The 18,409-nt window shown below is 34.8% G+C and overlaps 1 protein-coding gene across 3 annotated transcripts; it reads right to left on the bottom strand.

Annotated features, from left to right (window-relative positions):
• Nucleotides 1-377: 377 nt before the first annotated feature.
• LOC132267131 (vesicle transport v-SNARE 12-like) lies at nucleotides 378-4,651 on the bottom strand. 3 transcript variants are annotated; one of them, XM_059768195.1, is made up of 6 exons: nucleotides 4,510-4,651; nucleotides 4,015-4,116; nucleotides 3,121-3,179; nucleotides 2,839-3,027; nucleotides 1,692-1,862; nucleotides 378-725 (listed from the first exon to the last, which is right to left on the bottom strand). In XM_059768195.1, the coding sequence occupies exons 2-6, from the start codon at nucleotides 4,109-4,111 to the stop codon at nucleotides 576-578; spliced, it is 666 nt and encodes a 221-aa protein (XP_059624178.1). In that variant the 5' UTR covers nucleotides 4,112-4,116; nucleotides 4,510-4,651; the 3' UTR covers nucleotides 378-575. The 3 variants fall into 3 exon arrangements, with proteins under 3 accessions (XP_059624178.1, XP_059624177.1, XP_059624179.1); XM_059768194.1 differs by having other exon boundaries at nucleotides 4,462-4,639; XM_059768196.1 differs by having other exon boundaries at nucleotides 4,565-4,634.
• Nucleotides 4,652-18,409: the final 13,758 nt, after the last annotated feature.

Genomic DNA, 18,409 nt, shown 5'->3' with positions numbered 1-18,409 from the left:
AGAATTTGTTAACCATTTCTTAGTATAGTAATTTCATCCCAGTTGTGCACATTTCTAGTTGTTTATATTTGATATTATATACAGATTGATTTGAAGATTGACAGAATTAAATTAACAAATTAGAAAGCTACACCCTAGCTTCCATTTAAAACATACTTGAAACATATCTAAACGTAGACAAGACTTCAGCTAGAGTTTTACAAATAACGGATATACGTAACTCACATAACTCTAGCAGTAACACACACATAAATTACACACACATATACATATATATTAAAGGTCCAACTTTAGTGGTATTTCCTCCTCTTTTTCATATGAAAAGTTGAGGGAAATGAGCTTTTGTGATTGTGACCGACTGTAAAAAATACACCAACTGTACAACTGAAATAGTAATATACATACATGCCAAGTCTGTAATTCGATACAAGAACATTAACAAATGCAAACGAGAGAGAGAGAGAGAGAGAGAGAGTCACTAATGGAGCCGTGTGTCGCGGCACGCCCCGACATGAATTGGATAGTCTGCATGGCAAGGACATTCCGTGACACATGGCACTTAATGATGACATGAATTATCTAAGCTTAAAATAGAGGATAAAGAGGATTGCGACGACAAGAGCTGCTATAACGGAGCCTATGATCCATTTGTTCCTGCTAAACCTGCGGGACATGGATGTTAAGACCTTTTTACTCTTGTCAATGGCATCATCTATCCCATGAAGCTGCAAAAGGAAGAAAAATCGCCAATCAACATAAAATAGCCACTGCTCGTATATGAGCACGTAATTAGTTTTGAAGCGTGGCTCACCAAGTATTGAACTGGTTAGAAATGGAAGCGAAGTTATAAAACTTGAGATCCTAAATTGGATCGGTTTGAAGTTTTCAGGATCAAATCGTAGGGTTGGATAGGATTTTACAAAATGAGTTGAGAAAGGTAATAACTAATAATATTTGTGCATTAATAGTTCTTAAAAATACACACAAAATATCTAAAACTCATGAAAAAACCTATACAAGAATTAAGACAAGCATGTGAAACACAGCTCTGAGCCTCTTGAGTAATAATAAAAAATCAATAGTAATAAAAAAATGTTTAATTCATATGGAACTAACTATGATAGTATTTACAATAAAATATAGAATGGAAATTTGTTAATATATCAAAATAATCTAATAATCGAGTTACTTGTCCAAGGATATACTATAAGAATGTCTTGACAAAGAGAAAAAAGATACAAATAAGGAGTAAAGATTGAGATTTAGAGAGAGAGAGCTCAAACTCAATGACTTCATGTATTGTTTATAAAGAAAAAAAATTGACATAATTATTATACTACGTACATTTAAGTTGAGCTTCACATTTGTTTCCTAATAGTTTTCGGATATTGGGTCCAAACTTCCTAACTTTAGGCTTTAGCAAAAGGAATAAAAGAGTAGCATTCTATGGCCATATTACAGGATTGGTAGAATCAGGAGTCAAACAGGGATCCCACATTCTTGAGATCCTATAGGGATTCCATAAGAGTTATACTGTAATGGGATTTTTTGTGGGATTGGTATCGGGATCAATTCAATACCTTTGGATCGTAAAATCATAGGGTCGTAAGATTAGGAACAATGGAAATATAATTAACTCAAGATAAAATGCTGATAAATGAAACAGAAACATAATAGGATCCATGATATACCTTTTTATGGGAATGCAGGAGAGTTTCACGTTGTTGATGCAAATCCTGAAGGATTGAGACTCCAAGATCTTCCGTCTCTAGTGCAGCTCTTCTACTCTCGTTGATTCTTTCACTTGACTGGTTTAGCCTCTCAGTGTGCATTGTCAATCTTCCTCTTTGATCTGCAGAAGCCTGTAGAATGATTCATCAGTTACAAAATGTATTCCTCAGCCAATTATATAATGTATAACCATCCGCACTGCACCAAATACAAAACATGGATTATTCGCTGTGAGAGGGTCGGGCATAAAGAGAGAGAATTCCTGTTTATCTTCTACAAAAAAGAAACACCTGCTCAATCTTGAAACCTGCTTCACATATAAAGCAGCCATGTGACAGGAGATAGGCTGCTTGACAAATCATTAGAATTTTTAACCACGGCAATATCAAAAGAAAATGCAATATCAATTAAAATAAAAGGAAGGCAACACTACATACAGAGGCAGTGAAAAAAGGAATGTTGGTTATGAAATACCTAAAGATATGGCCATAGATAAACAATATTTGAATGGAGAAGTAAAATCACAGTATCTGATCTGAAATGTTCGGGATACGAAACCATAAAGTTGTTTGCAGCAATCACAAAAAGGACAGATGAATATGCAATCTACTGTTAAACTGCCCTGTTAAGGGAAGTTATTATGTTCTTTCCCACAAGGCTCTTAACCTCAGAAAAACATTGGGTGTTAGCGATCAAGTTTGACCACAAGGAACTTAACCAATGACTAATTCTGGGAGAAAATTTTTAATAAAATGTCAAACACATAAAATATGATATCAGTAAATAGGATAGATCATGCAAATGTGAGAATGCCCGTCAAAGAGCCAAAGAAACAATTTTTATTCCAAATGTTCTCTTCAGATCAGTAATCCAGACCAACAAAGGCACAAGGTTCCAAATCTAGGTCCCTCTCGGAATAACATGAAACAAACTCAAATCATTGGACACTACATGATGACAGAAATAAAAAAAATCAGTGGACTGAATCCAATTTTTTAACTCAGCAGAATGAAATGTGACCTCCAATACTAATTCTCTTGAAGTCACATCATATATCATTGACATTTTATAAAAAGGAAATGTCCAAATTGTACAATCCAGACATACCGCATGGGCATTTGCCATTCCAGACTCCAACAACTCTTCGTGGGCAGCCTGATTCACGTTAGCTGATCCAATCTTTTTAACTTCCCTTTTCAACTTATTCAGATCAGATTTGTATTCCCTTAACTTGGCAAGCAGCATGGCCTTTAAACTTGGCTGCAAACTTCTTGCCTCAAGGTCCATTTTTCGTATCTAGCAAAACAGGGACAGAATTTCAAAACAAAGTGGAACTAAGAAAAATTTTAGCAATGAAAAAAGAAAACAAAAATCCCACGGAATACATACCAAAACATCGGCATCATCCAGTCCCACTTTTATTTCAGAAAGCTTTTGCTTCTTGTCCTCTGCAAAATACAATTCCAACATGAATCACAGTCCACAAGATTATTAAGACTGTGAAATGATCATGCACACACACACAAAGCCCAAACCATTACTGAAGCAAGAAACACCTTTATAAACACCCAGCATAAACACATCACATATATTTCCTTTTAAAAGAATTAAAAGGAAGTTCTTACAAATGGATTTACACAAATGTCTCATGATATTGCCATAAGACACTAGAAGTGATTACTAAAGCTGAACGGATGAATAAACTCAGCTGTAGAGCTTGTATGTGCAATCAACATGTCCACTGCGCTATGTTCTCTTTTGGTAAATGAAATGTCATTAGCACATTCCATGTAGCCCTCAACAGGATACCATGTTTAGGCAAAACACAGCCGAATTCTCACCAAAACACCAGTCTGTAGGTGACCCCATAAACAAAAGATTTACATCCTACATAAAGTATACCCTTTTTCAAGAGCAATTTCCAAAGATATATTTTTAATTATAATTCTGAATCGATTGCAAAGTTAAAAATTCTGTAACCACAAAAATGAGTGTTTCCTACCATAACCTATCAAAGTTCACATATTTTAGTTTAATATCCTACTTCATTACATAATGGAAGTCAAATGATATGCTACTTATTCCAAATTTCCAAGAAAACTTCAGTAGATAAATCATTAAGCCAGTGCATATGCTATACAAAAATGACCTACTTACTACCATTAAATGCTAAAGCGTAACGAAATGAGCTCGAAATTTTTTCCAAAATACACAGAAGTGAAGTAGTAAAGTGCATTTGAAACAATTGAACTTGTAAACAGCAATGAAAGGTTCTCTTCATACCTCCATCAGGAAGAAGCCCAGCTGAACTGCACTTTCTGGATAAATTGGCAGAAAGCTCGCAGTACTGCCGCTCGTACCCTTCGTAGACCTCACTCATTTCTCCTACAAATCTCATTGTTGATCAATAAGTTAAAGGGTTATATCAATTCAATACAATTTTAGGAATTAATCTACAGAATTTTCATAAACCCATATCATTAAACACTATAAATCATCAAATTGCAAAACCCTAGTTCTTGATCGATCCCAATCAGAACCAGAAAAGAGACTGCCCAATAATTGTTTCTACTACATGTTAAGCTCCAAGAAATCAAAGATTTGTTAACAATTGAATGATCTGACAAAAGAAACGCACATATATACGGACATAGCACAGCATTCGATTCTATATAGATATTAGATACAGATTCGTTAAGGAAATGAAGTTAAACGGAGCAAATACGGTACCAGAAAGCAAAGCAGTGATGATGATCAGAGATGAATCTATGGACTTACAATTTGACAATTTGTATATCTATATATATATATATATATGTCGATATAGACAAACCCTGAGAAATTGCTCGGAAGGTGGAGATGTCAACCGTAACGTATTGTAATTTCGGAAACTTTGGAATAGGCGGATGTGTCGGACGCCTAGATTTTCTTTTATTAATTTCACTATTTCGCACGCATTTTTTTTCTTTTAAAAATCTTTTTAACAATTCACTCTTTTTTTATTATTTTACTTCATAAATTATAGTAATACATGAAGGAAAATTATATTATACACATTATTTGTAAGTGTAAAAAGAAGAATTTTAAGAAGTAGACAGAGAAAAAAAAAAAAAAAAGGAGGAGGAAAAGGAAACAAAATTGAGAATCTAAAAGTTAAAAAAAATAGACTTTAATTGAAGAAAAAGAAATTAACTTTTTTTTTAAAAGGAAATCAAAGAAATTAATAAAAGAGGAAAAAAAAAAAAAAGAGATAATTTTAGATTTTAAAATTTTTATGAGGACATTATATAGATTTTTTCTTATAAATGTACAAATAATATAAAAATAAAACTATATTTTATAATTGGGCACAGGCTTTACTCCGGGACACATGTGGACTCCAATCTATAAAAAATTAAAATAAAGTGAATTAAAAAAAAAAAATTAAATTTATATTTTAATATGAGAATCTGAATCATTCAATAGACATAATCAAATGTGACCACAAAACTCAACCAAACAAATTAAGACAATTAGTGAGGACCCAACTCATTTATTCCATGGATATTTAATTATTATCAAATCCCACTTTTGAACAATACTTATTCCATGTTATTTTATTTAAGGATAAAGTACAATAACACTTTTTAAGTTTGTCAAAAGATCACACAGGTAAAACTTACTTATTTTTTTAGATAAAGACACTTATTGAAGTTTACAAAATGGATAAAGACACCCCATTGACATGAGAAATTAACCAAATTACCATTTGATCATTTAGGAAGCATTTATAACTTTACAATTTAATAAATTGGACCAATTTACCCTCATGAACAATTTATGCATTAAAAAAAAAAAAAGAAGCATTCTCTTCTTCCTTAATACCTAATACCTAATACCTTCTCTCTCTCAATGGACCAGACGGTGGTGGTGATGGTCTGGACAACGGCCACGGCCATTGCCCTCTGCTCTTCCCTGATTAATTTCGAAACAATTAACCAAAACACAGCCTGCAATGACAAAAAAAAAAAAAAAAAAAAGAAAAAGTATAAGGGGTGATTTTGTCCAAAATACTGGTAAGTTTCATCTATGTATCCTTTTGACAAACCTCAAAGAGGTGGCTGTACTTTACCCTTCATTTAAAATAGACAAATAAGATGAGTAATGATGCAAATGATCAAGTTTGATAGGATTTCAGGTTAAATCATAATGAATTAATTCCGAGGATTTCAAAGAAATTAGAATTGGAATTGAAACCACCGAGGCTTGAAACCGAACCCAAGTTTTTTTTTTTTCAAAATAAAATAAATAAACTCAGTAAAAAACCATTTGACAACATGTTTGACAAAAAAATATGTTGTGTGCTTGTGTGTAGATTGTATGAGGAAATTTTGGACCAAGGAAGAGTAGGAATAATGATTGTAGTTGATTTTGTAGACTAATCCTATGTTTGCCTACTAAAAAAAAAAAATCGTTTGGTAAATAGAAGATAAGGAGGGAAGAGAAAAGAATATATGTGTTTTGTTCAAATTGTTTTTTTTTTTTTTTGGTCCTGTTGTGACAGTGGATAATAAAAAATAGGTAAAAACTATTTTATTTTGCACAGTGCAGAAACATTTCTTGAATAGTGGCCAAAAATTAAAACACCAATTTGGTGATTTTATGTGTGTTCGCACTGAAACGTTTGGTACTGTAGCAATGACCAATAATTTTTTTTAAAAAAAAAACTCTTAAATGACATTTTTAAATCAACCATTTTCAAACTTACAATATTTTTTTACTAAACATGTTTTTATATTTTTATTTTTAAAAATCTTGTAACAAATAAACGTTGTCAAATATTCTTTTGATTACTATTCAAAAAACTTTGTAACAAAATACTTGTTTTGTTTTAAGTTATCAAGTTAAAATAAAACGTCAAAAACAAAACGTGTACCAAATAAGCCTTTAACAAACAAAATAAGGTGTTATCTCTTTCTACTATCTTCCACCCAATCAAACAAATAAAGAAATGATACCATCATTTCCATGGGAATATCTCTCTCCTCCATCAATTTTCTCTCCTTTTTGTCCAATTTTTTACTTTTACGCTAGTTATTGTTGGAAGTTTAAACTACTAAATAAAACAACTAATGCAAATGTTTCGATAGCCCAGTGGATTAGTGCCTCTGATAAATTTTGAAGTACCAGGTTATAATACAACTAATAAGTACATTACCAACAAATAATACCACTCCTTGATTTACTTCTATGATTTCGTTTGTGTTTTTTAAGTCACTGAAACTAGAAATAATAATACTAATAATAATAAGGGGAAAAAAAAAGCAATGCTGACAACATTTCATTTTGTTTGGTAGTTCAGCTAGTAGGGGTTTCTTTCTTTTCCTTTCCTTTCCTTATTTATTTTTTCCTTCCGGGTCCGTTTGGTTAGACAGAAATGTATGATGGGAAGTGAAAGTGAAAGAAAGTGAAGTGAAAAAAAGAAAAATCAAGTTTCCAGCATACATTTGGTTCGTAGAAAAAAATTTCTTGAAAGTTGTTGGAAAATATTATTTTGCTAGTTTGGATAGCATGAAAAAGAAAAGAAAATGATTTACTTACCAAAACTACCCTCATGATTTCAAATACTTAAAAATAAATTAATTTTGTGTTAGATGAATCATCTTTATACTTAATTATTTATATTAATTTTTAACAAATAAATAGTAAAATGATGAATTATTAATAATAATAATTATTATTATTTATATTCATATTTAAATTAGAACAAACTAAGGAGGACTCGATTTTAGTTATCAAATTCTTTTTATTTTGTATTTTAAATAATAATTATTTATATTCATATGTAGAATGCAGTTCATTTATCATAACATACTCGTGTTTTTATTGGAATAAAAAAGCTGCTACCAACCGACAAAACAAATGAACTGAAAATTAAAAAAACTAGCCGTTAGAGCTACGAAGAACAAAAGTTCTCTCTCTCAGAGTACAAGCAAATTCAAGCTGAAGAACACCGAGTGATCATATTAGGGTTTAATGGTGCTGGTAATTATTAACTCTATCCATCGTTTAGTTAGTGATTTTAACTTTCCCTTTTGTTTGTTGCTCTATTAAGGTGGGTAGGGTTTATTGTTAGGGTTTCCAAGAGTTTCAGAGAAAAATTGGGCGAAGAAAGGTTTATGGTGGTAGTAGCATGGTAATTATTTGATAAAATGCCCACTAGAGGAGTCTCTCTCTGCAGGTGTCAGTGGGCTTTGAAACCTTAATTTTATACATATATATATCTTGCTCTTGTTGGTATACTATCGTCAAAATATCTGTTGTTAATTTGATTCACTCCACACTGCTTATATTGGACTGTAATGATTTTGATCGAGTTGCAATATTGCTGTACTGAGGAAAGGACCAAGACTACAGATTCAAATGGGTTTTGATCTTTTGGCTTTTCTTGTTTACCAAATCTGGTTTGCTATGTTGAATGAGTCTACTAATACAGCACAGTCAAGTTTTTGATGCCAGGTGAAAACTAAAAACCTTCCTAACAACAGAGGAGATCATGACATCAAAGATCAGAGCAATTGAAGAGGAACAAGGTGTGTTAATTGTTTTTTTCATTGCTAGCTTCAAAACATTGCTATTTTCTATTCAATTAAAGTTACAGAAGTTAGGAGCAATACAAATATTTTGTGGAAAAAATATATATATGCAGAAAAAAATCATTAATTTGAATTACATTAATCCTATTGTTGAAGATGAGAAGCCATCTCTTTAATTGGCAGCATCCTCTGCCTGAGTTGGGAGTTTAACAAGTGCAAAGCAAAGTTGCGATTCGGGCGTTAGGAATGACCAAACTTGAAGAATGTCATCTTCAACAAACTGATTGGCTTTGGCAATTAATTTCCAAGGCTTAACCAAGGGCATACTGGCTATTCATTTCCCACATTTTCAACTGTGTCCTAAATTCATTCAATCCTGGATCAATCAGTAAAGCGTCTATTCCCACCCGTTTCTTTCCTACTGTCATCTTCAACCGTCCCTTTTCATCATCGGTCAGAAATTGGCTTCTCACATCGTTCACCGGCATGGACAACCGGTTGTGATCAATGCTAAGATCAGTAGCAAACAAGGCCTTCTGTATCAGCAGCTGGATGTTAGAACCGCCAATCTGGCCGATTCGATTGCTCATCCATATAGGCATGTCCGGTGATTGGTTGGGTCCATTATACTTCTTCGTCTTCTTCTTCTCACCATTGATGATCAGTGGCCAAATTGTCAAGAAACAGATTATTGATGATGGGTTTCTTTCTCTGTTTCTTCATGGGTGATCGGAGGGGCAGTTTCTTGATGGGCTTCTTGGGAGTTGAAAAATGATTAGTGGGTGTCTGAATCTGATGATGATTCACGGGCTTCTTGAGAGATGGTGATCTCTGTTTCTTGACTGGCCATGGGAGAAGCAGAGAGAGGCGATGGTTTTCTGTGCCATATTTGTCCCTGGCAATTCTGCAAACTTCCATCAAGCAATCGAATGGACTCCAACTGGGATTGATCTCAACTACATCTTCAAGGCGTATGTCGCTCAACACCATCTTCTTCTTCTTCATCGATTCTTTGCGCAGTGGAGAAAAGTGAAGATCAATGGACAAAAAGGGAAAGAACGGGCGTCCGTTTGTTGCCGCTTCTTCCTGTTTGGAAACTAGTAATGTTTTGTTGTATTAACTCTAGAGGCGGCGTTTATTAACTTACTATTGTAAATGTCTCTCAAAGTATAATGAGAATCCACTCGGACATTGTATTACATTCCAAAAACACCTTTCTAGTTTTTGCTTTTGAAAGTCAGTTTTTTTCTGTGAAAATCTTCTCTCTCTGTATATTGTTTATATGTGAATCGCTTTTCAAGTTCTACATGGTGAAGAAAGGGAGGAAACTGCCGCATTCAAGAGCTCTAAAAATCTACTAACAATGTAATATGACAGCATTTTATTGATAAATTAACGTTAGAAATAAAAATCAAAATGACCAAAGGTTTGTCAAAATTTTTGCATGACTTGCCAGTTGATGCACTACTTCTCATTAATTCTAGGATAGACTCATAGAAGTAGAACAATAAATTCTAAGTTTCTAACCCGTGTTATTGATTTGGGCAAATGAAATGCTAATATAATTCTTTCCATGTCTATGCTACATGATTGACTTTGGAGTAAGTTTTGTCCCTAAAAGGGGAAGTAGCCAGGAAATTCATAAAATGTTTAAGTGTAGAACTTATTGGATAGAAAAATAAAAAGTCACATTTATACTTCCCTTTTCTCTTTTTCTTTCCTCCTTAATTTCACATTTAATTGATAAGTTATAATGTTAATACCGACTGAGGTCTTAGAATTCAGGAAAAAAAAAAAAAATTTAAAATCTCGGAATCTTTTTATATTGTACATTTTAAATGTTGTTAAAGGGATTTTTCATGTTCAACCAAAATTTTTCCAAGGGATGCTTCCATTATGTTCATAGTTCATACTAAGTATAGATGTAGTGTACCTTTCCCAAATGAGGTATCTCAGATCAATTCAAGGAAGAATGAGTTGCAATGCCACTAATGTTCTAGGATATATTGCAGGTTTACTTGGAGAACATCACCTAGAACTATAAGTATATAATTTTTTTTCCCTTCTATTTCGGAAGGTGAGTAAGTACCATTTGTGTTGCGTTGCAAAAATAGCTTTGTAGCATTTGCTTTTGAAAGTAGGTTTTTCTATGACATTTCCCTTGAGAAATGAGAAATCTTCTCTCTCTGGAATTGCTTTTCAGGTTCTACATGGTGAAGAAAAGGGGGGAAATAGACGCGCTACTTCTTTCCCCTTTTAGGCCAGCATTCAAGAGACCAACGTGCACTGAACCAAAACAAAATGGTAGTCAGTTTTACCAAATGTTCTTGACTAATCCTCTTCAGGCATTTTGCCGGTTGGTTGGTCTCACGTCTTCAGATATTGATGCTGTGAGTTAGTTGCAAAATGTACTGAGCTTCTAGCATATTGATTATATTCATTCACGAGGCTCTGCTTTCAGGATGTTTACAATGATGCTGACAACATTGATTATATTCATTCACGAGCTTCTAGCAGAATTGCTTTCAGGATGTTTACAATGAGCTGCTCAAGGGCTGAAAAATGAAGAAGGTTTTACAAAAGTTTGCTTGATGATTTGAGCTACAATGGATCTCAAAATTCCACTAAAAGAGAGCACAAAAGTGTTGAAGATCAAGAAGGTTCTTTGGTGCTGATTTTCTGGTGAAAAGGGAGGTTGAGGAGGACCAATGCTGCGGATTCACTTCTGGAGCTAGAACAAGGTTTGAGCATGTATATCTAGCTGGTTTACAACTGCATAAGGTGCCTAAAACAACACATTGAGGCTGGTATGAATTTTCATATCTCAAACCTCTAGTATGAATTGATTTTCTGGTTTAAGTACTTTAAATCTGAGCTTAACTTGTTAGACTTGAGCTATTCATTGATTTTCAATCTTCTGAGCATGTTTAATTTGGTGATTTAAAGCTAATTAAGTGGAGACAAGGTCAAGAAAATGACCATTTCAGTTTTTGGTATGGTACACCTCATTAGTTAGGGTTTACTAATGTTTACCAGCATGCTATGTGTACTGTGAGTACAATACCACCAAGATATTGCTGTGACTTTCATATGAGCATATGTAAATTGACCATATATGAATGGGAGAAGCATGAACTGAGCTGTGCTGCTACAGAATTACATTTCTGTCCCTAAGAACAGAGCTATTGCAGAAAACTGTTTTGTGGCTGATATTGAGTGGCAAATTGAAATTATCTTGCTATATACTGAGAAGTGGTGGTTTGATTGAGTGTAACATGATGAAAGAAAGTTGTGAGAACTAAATTCAAGGAGCTCCAGTCACAGATTTACAGAACTGCCCCTTAAACCAGAATGTTACAGTAGCAGCAAAATACACATGCTGTGAGCTATTATTTTGATGCTTTATGAGCTACATTGTTGAGTCCTTGTTGGTGTACCTTTTCCAATCTTTGGACCAAGTGTAATCCATTAATTTCAAGCTGAGGGAGCCTTTGGTTGATGAGAATTTGAATTATCTTAAGGCTATGTTTGGCATATGCTGAAAACTAGGGTCTTAACCCTAAAGTTGCTGTTGTGTGCATCCAATGTTGATACCTTTCTGTTCTAATGTAAACCATCATCTGAGCAAGATTGGTTAGCTGTATTATGTCTATGGGAATCCTGTTGTGTTCAAGATTCTAGTGGATTTACAGTTTTACCCTTCTGAACCTAAAACTTTAGTTGTGGCTGTTTTCAAGGCTGGTGTGTATCTGCAATATTATACCTTGCCATGTTTAATGTGATAGATATGTGAGCAAGTGTATCTTACCTATTGAAGACTGGGGGAGTGAAGTTTGGGTTGTCCCTGAGGCTACATTACAGATTTACTCTTGAGAGCATGAACACTTTCTTTTTTGGATATCTAACTTATATGCAATATGTTTCGTTGCTCTTCTATGGCCTGGTTATTGCTACAATCTGTGAGGAGCTCCCTCCACGAAGTGTAGTGCTAATATATATCAGCCTCAGGTCACTTTCATTTTTATTGTTATCTTAAATGTGAACTGATCATTGCCTTAGAATCCTGGATAACTTAAACCGGTGATTTAAAATGCAGGGAAGCAGGGTCAAAGTAATGTTTTGCTGTTGGAAGGCTTCAGAGGTTCAAGGAAATCTTCAGAGATCAAAATTGTTTCTCACACTTCTCATGCGCAGAACGGCTTCATGCCTGAAAATCATGCTAATAACAAAGGAGACTCAACTCACTGTTTTGAAAATTATTTGTCTAGGTCCTAGCAGAAATGGAGTTAAGCAACCAATATTTGACTTATCCTGTGTCCGGTATGGTGCTTATTCTGCAGGGTTCAGTCATTATAATCTCTCCTCATTTTTTTTTTTTTTTTTTTTTTTCTATTGATAGGTAAAAGCTCATGCACCACACACATTCACACACCCACTAATGCTGCAATGTGGACTTGAACCCTCAACGTCTGGGAGGAGGATGAAATACTACTAGGCTGAGCCTTTCGTATTATAATTCCATTTTATGCACCCTTGAAAGTACTTCTTTTGAATTTTCAGGTTCAAATAACCTTTACCCCTGTGATGTAATTCCTTTTACCCGAAGACCGCTTTTCTTGATCATTGATAGTGACAATAGACGTGCATTCAAGGCAGGTTTGTCAAAACTTTTGAATGACTAGCTTGCCAGTTTCTACAATACTTCTCATTAATTCTAAGATAGACTCATAGAAGTAGAACAATAGATTCTAACCCATGGTTTTGCTTTGGCCACATGAAATGCTAATGTAAACCCTTTCATGTCTATGCTACATGATGACTATGGAGAAAGTTTTGTCCTTGAAAGGGGAAGTGACCAGGAAATTCATGAAAATTTTAGTTGATAACTTTGTGGAACTTATCAGATAGAAAAATAAAAAGTCACATATATACGGTATTCTTTTCTCTTTTTCTTTCCTCCTTACTTTCACATTTAATTGATAAGTTGTAATGTTAATACTGACTGTTTCATATTGATATTAAATGACACAACTATCTGAATAAATATTAAGGCATTGCTTATTTCACATTTTATTTTGTACATAGAATGTTATAGGGATTTTTCATGTTCTACCAAAAATTTTCTTAGGGATGTCTTCCAGTATGTTCATAGTTTGTACTGAGTATAGATGTAGCATACCTTTCCCAAAGGAGGTTTCCGAGGTTAATTCAAGGAAGAATGAGCTGCAATGCCACTAGTGATCTAGAATATATTGTAGTGATTTACTTGGAGAACATCATCTAGGACTACTTTTTTTTCTTCTTAAATGGTGGTGTATTAACAAAACAAAGCAGTACAGGTGCACAGGGGGCATTCCCCCAGTCAAACAGAACATATTGAGAAAGCCCACTTCCAGTAAGAACATGCAAACAAGAGCTGTCTAGACCAGGAAATTATGTAGAGATATGTGATGAACATCTAAAACTTCGAACAACATATTTCGTGCCACCACTTCTGGGGATGAAACAGCAGTCCCATGTAGTCTTGCATTTCTCTCTTGCCATATACCCATAGCATATCCACAAAATAGCTACGAAATATCTTGGATTGATGTTGCTGTCGAAACCAGGAGTACCATTCTCCTAATTGAGTTCCTCCTTCAAAAGTGGACATTTCCAAGTTCAGCAAGGAGGTAACCCAATGCCACACTTGTTGAGCAAATGGACAAGAGAAGAAAATATGGTCTGTAGTATCCTCTCATGAAGACATAAAGAACATCTGGCTGCAAGTATAACATTTCTTTTTTGCAAATTCACCATGGTTGGGAGCCTATCCAACATCACAAAGGTAGCATCTAAGAAGCACGGACACGGATACGGGACACGGATACGACACGACACGGACACGGCGACACGGCAAATCCAAAAAAATTAGGACACGGACACGGCGAATATTATATATATATATATATATCAGCATTAATAATTTTTAAAAAAAAACACTGATATGTTTAGGTTGGAATATATATATATATCACTGATATGTTAGTATATATATATGTCAGCATCTTTAGGACATGGACACGGCGAATTGTGGCATCTTTAGGTTAGTATATATATATATTAGCATCTTTAGGGTAGTACAAAACAAAAAATAGAACATATCAGCATTAAAAAAAAAAAATTTTTTTTTAAAAATTAACATATCAGCATTAAAAATTTAAAAAAAAAAAAAAATTCCAGAAAAGTGTGTCCTAGCCGTGTCTGAGCCGTGTCCGAGCTGTCTGAGCCGTGTCCGTGCCATGTCCGAGCCGTGTCCGAAAATAAAAAAAATAAAAAAATTCCAGATACGTTTTTTGGCGTGTCCGACACGTGTCGGGGTGTGTCCGACGCGTGTCCGTGTCCGACACGTGTCGGACATGGATTCTTCGCCCATTTTGGAGTGTCCGTGCTTCCTAGGGTAGCATTTACAGACCACCTTGGCCAACTCTTACCCCAGCACATGTCATGCCAATCCACCCTCTCATAGGTAGTTCTACATGAGTTCCAAGGCTTCTTGAAGGAGAAGTTATCACCATCCCATCTCATTCTGTTATTACCAGCTTTGATAGGGCAGCTAAGCACAAAGTTTCTAAAAGTAGCAAGGGAATCATCGAGCAGCATGTGGATGTTCCATGAACCTTCTGTCAAGAGGTTTTGTAGCTTTGCATCTTTAGGTAGATATATTTTCCGTGCTACCCTATGGCCAAATTTCTGGGCTACAGTTTGGCCATTACAGCAAGGATCAAGGAATAAGTTGATTTGCTGTCCATTACCTATAAGATAAAGTGACATTTTGTTGAGCACAGTCCCTAACCTTCAGCTTTGGTTTTAGTAATGAGATCCCATCTGAGTAAGTGCAGCTTCTTGGCATTTTCCTTGCTGCCCCATAGAAAGTCTCTGCATAGCTTTTGAATGTGGTTGATGACTGATACAGGTAAATGGAAGATATTACACTAGTACAGAATCACAGGGTAATCACTGGTTTCAGAAGCTCCACCTTCCCAGCCACAGATAGAAAGTTATTGGTCAACTAGGCCAGTCCAGTTTGTTCTTTTTAGGCCATTAGGACAAAGAGGAAGGCCAAGGTATTTGAGGGGCATCTTCTCTTCCTTACATTGGATGATTTGAAGGATTGCATGTTTCCTCCTTACAGCTCTCGAAAAGACAATGCAGCTTTTCTGTCTGTTAATTTATAATCCAGTTATGTCTTCAAAGTGCTTGAGTGAACAGAAAAGCATTCTAGCTTTGGAGGTAGAAGCCCTGCAAGATATCAATAAGTCATCTGCGAAGAAAATATGGTTGAGTGAAGAGTGTGCTTTCTGGACTGTGTGAGAGACCACCAACTCTCCTTGAGTCACTGATGCATTTTGACTCTGTGAAAGACTGCCAGTGACCAAAGTGGGGGCACCCCTGCATTCAGACTTTGTAATCCAGTTAATACTGAGAAACTAGCAAACACATCATAGCTTCAACAGGCTTATCTCCATCATCTGTTCTATCTTTGCTGTTCAATGCTTTCCCTAAATCTCAGTAGGCATTTTATTTAATAGTCCATTTTGATGCTTTCATGTGGAAAATCGACAAGAGCAGCACATCATTATTACCTAAGAATTATGAGTCAGGTTGCTAGTTTCACAGTATTAATCAAGAGTATATTGAGGTTTTATTAAACTTCGCAAATTATACTGCTTTCTTACTGCAAGAAGGAGAAATTAGTAGGCTATTTTAGAAGTTTTTAGAGGTTATTGTAAGGAAAAATTCACGAGTAATTAATAGAATTGCAAGACACAAAAAAACCAAATTAGTCTAAGCACATTGAACGGCCAAACGGAAAACTGTTGTAGATTTCATCCCTATTAAACTCTTTCTCAGGCTAGGAAACAAATTTTACCTCCAAAGATTCGCCTTGATCATATAAGAATGGGAGAAGCATGAACTGAGTTGTGATGCTGCAGAATTACATTTCTGTCCCTAAGAACAGCACTATTGCAGAAAACTGTTTTGTGGCTGATATTGAGTGGCAAATTGAAATTATCTTTCTATAGACTGAGAAGTAGTGGTTTGATTGAGTGTAATATGATGAAAGAAAGTTGTGAGAACTAAATTCAAGGAGGTCCAGTCATGGATTTACAGAACTGACCCTTAAACCAGAATGTTACAGTAGCAGCAAAATACACCAGCTGTGAGCTATTATTTTGATGCTTTATGAGCTACATTGTTGAGTCCTTGTTGGTGTACCTTGTCCAAGCTTCAGACCAAGTGTAATCCATCAATGTCAATCTGAGTGAGCCTTTGGTTGATGAGAATTTGAATTATCTTAAGGCTGTGTTTGGCATATGCTGAAAACTAGGGTTTTAAGATTTAACCCTAAAGTTGCTGTTGTGTGCATCCAATGTTGATACCTTGCTGTTCTACTGTAAAACATCATCTGAGCAAGATTGGTTAGCTTGATTATGTCTGTGGGAATCCTGTTGTGTTCAACATTCTAGTGGATTTATAGTTTTACCCTTCTGAGCCTAAAACTTTGGTTGTGGCTGTTTTCAAGGCTGGTGTGTATCTGCAATGTTATACCTTGCCATATTTAATGTGATAGATATGTGAGCAAGTGTATCTTACCTATTGAAGACTGGGGGAGTGAAGTTTGGGTTGTCCCTGAGACTACATTACAGATTTACTATAACAAGTCTGATAAATATATTGTATATGCATATACAATATATAATCATAACTATATATATATATATATATATATATTTCACTAACTATCATAATTTTACTATTAGTAAAAAATAAACACTAATAATAATAATTAAACTATCCTTGTATATATACACTCATATATATACACACACACACACACACACACACAACCATCAATGGGTAATTATCGATACCCATTTAGCCTTTTATCCAAGTACTCCATGTGTCCCATTGGGTAGTCCATTATTACTATCCAAATCCAACTCTTTTTTAAAATTAAAATTAAAATTAAACAATTAATTATTTAAAACTAATAAATAATTTACAAGATATTTCACACAATTAAACAAGCAATAGCTTGAAGGCTAGGGTTTATTAAGGTTCAGCCTTTTGTGTGGTTATATTGAGTTACCTTGCTGGTTTCACTGAGTTCATCTCTTAAGCAAGTGTATCTTAGCTATATAGTGCTGTGGAAGGCTATTGCAGGTCATTCTTGAGGCTGCATTGTGAAGTGACTCTTTTACCCTTGAAGTTAGGGTTTAAGCCTATTGAGAGCTGTTCTTGTGTTACCTTACTTATCTAATTGAGTACTTCATTCAAGCAAGTGTATCAGGCTGAAACAAGGCTGTGGGAACCCAGTTTGATCATCAAGTGAAGCTGCATTGTGTGTGGTCAGGTCTATTCTATTGATTGCAGAGAAGTGAGAACTAGGGTTTCTTCTATTGTGTACTTAGAGCTGTGTATCCATTCTTATATTGTGTAACAGCTTAAGTAAACTGTATTTGGTGTGTTGACACCTTCATTCTTTTGTCGAGAGAGCTCTGAGGAAAGTAAGAACTACACTCTTCATATTAGTCCATTATATTCCCAATATGTAGAGATTTCATTAGGAAATGAGAGTCGCACTCTGGCTTTAATATTAATCCCTCCAAAATATCCTCCTGTCCAAAATCAATTAGATTAATTAGCTCAAACTCCCCACGAACAATTCACATGACAGTACGACAAACTAGCTCCCTGCATCCGGGACAATGACACAATGTAACATTTCAATTGGTGTATGATCTGATGGGAGCTCCATGCGGTTCAATGGAAAATCTAAATGACCAAAGTAGTTTATTGATGAATTATGTAGCATGAAGACAACTCTAATTTAAATGTTTTTTTATAGTGTCCAACTGATTGAAAAATGTTCTTATTTAATGTCTCTCCAGATTTATATTCTGCCGGTCTGTGCATTTGCTTTTGTTTTTATTGTTATCTTAAAAGTGAACTGATCATCGCCTTACAATCTTGGATAACTTACACCAGTGATCTAAATGCAGGAAGCCTGGTCAAAGTAATGTTTTGTTGCTGGAAGGAAATCTTCAAAAATCAAATTT

Source organism: Cornus florida, unplaced genomic scaffold, assembly GCF_030987335.1.
Source record: "Cornus florida cultivar Cherokee Brave unplaced genomic scaffold, ASM3098733v1 CherokeeBrave_3.0.0_Hap2_Chr07, whole genome shotgun sequence".
NCBI lineage: Eukaryota > Viridiplantae > Streptophyta > Magnoliopsida > Cornales > Cornaceae > Cornus > Cornus florida.
This window is presented reverse-complemented; position numbering and strand designations above follow the sequence as displayed.

Bases quoted from the DNA above. Each gene is read 5' to 3' on its own strand.
- LOC132267131 (XM_059768195.1), bottom strand. From the start codon at position 4,111: ATGAGTGAGGTCTACGAAGGGTACGAGCGGCAGTACTGCGAGCTTTCT. The intron at 3,028-3,120 runs GTATGTATTCCG...CTGTTTTGCTAG, and splicing joins TGGATGATGCCGATGTTTTG to ATACGAAAAATGGACCTTGA. The intron at 726-1,691 runs GTATATCATGGA...TTCCTTTTGCAG, and splicing joins TCCTGCATTCCCATAAAAAG to CTTCATGGGATAGATGATGC.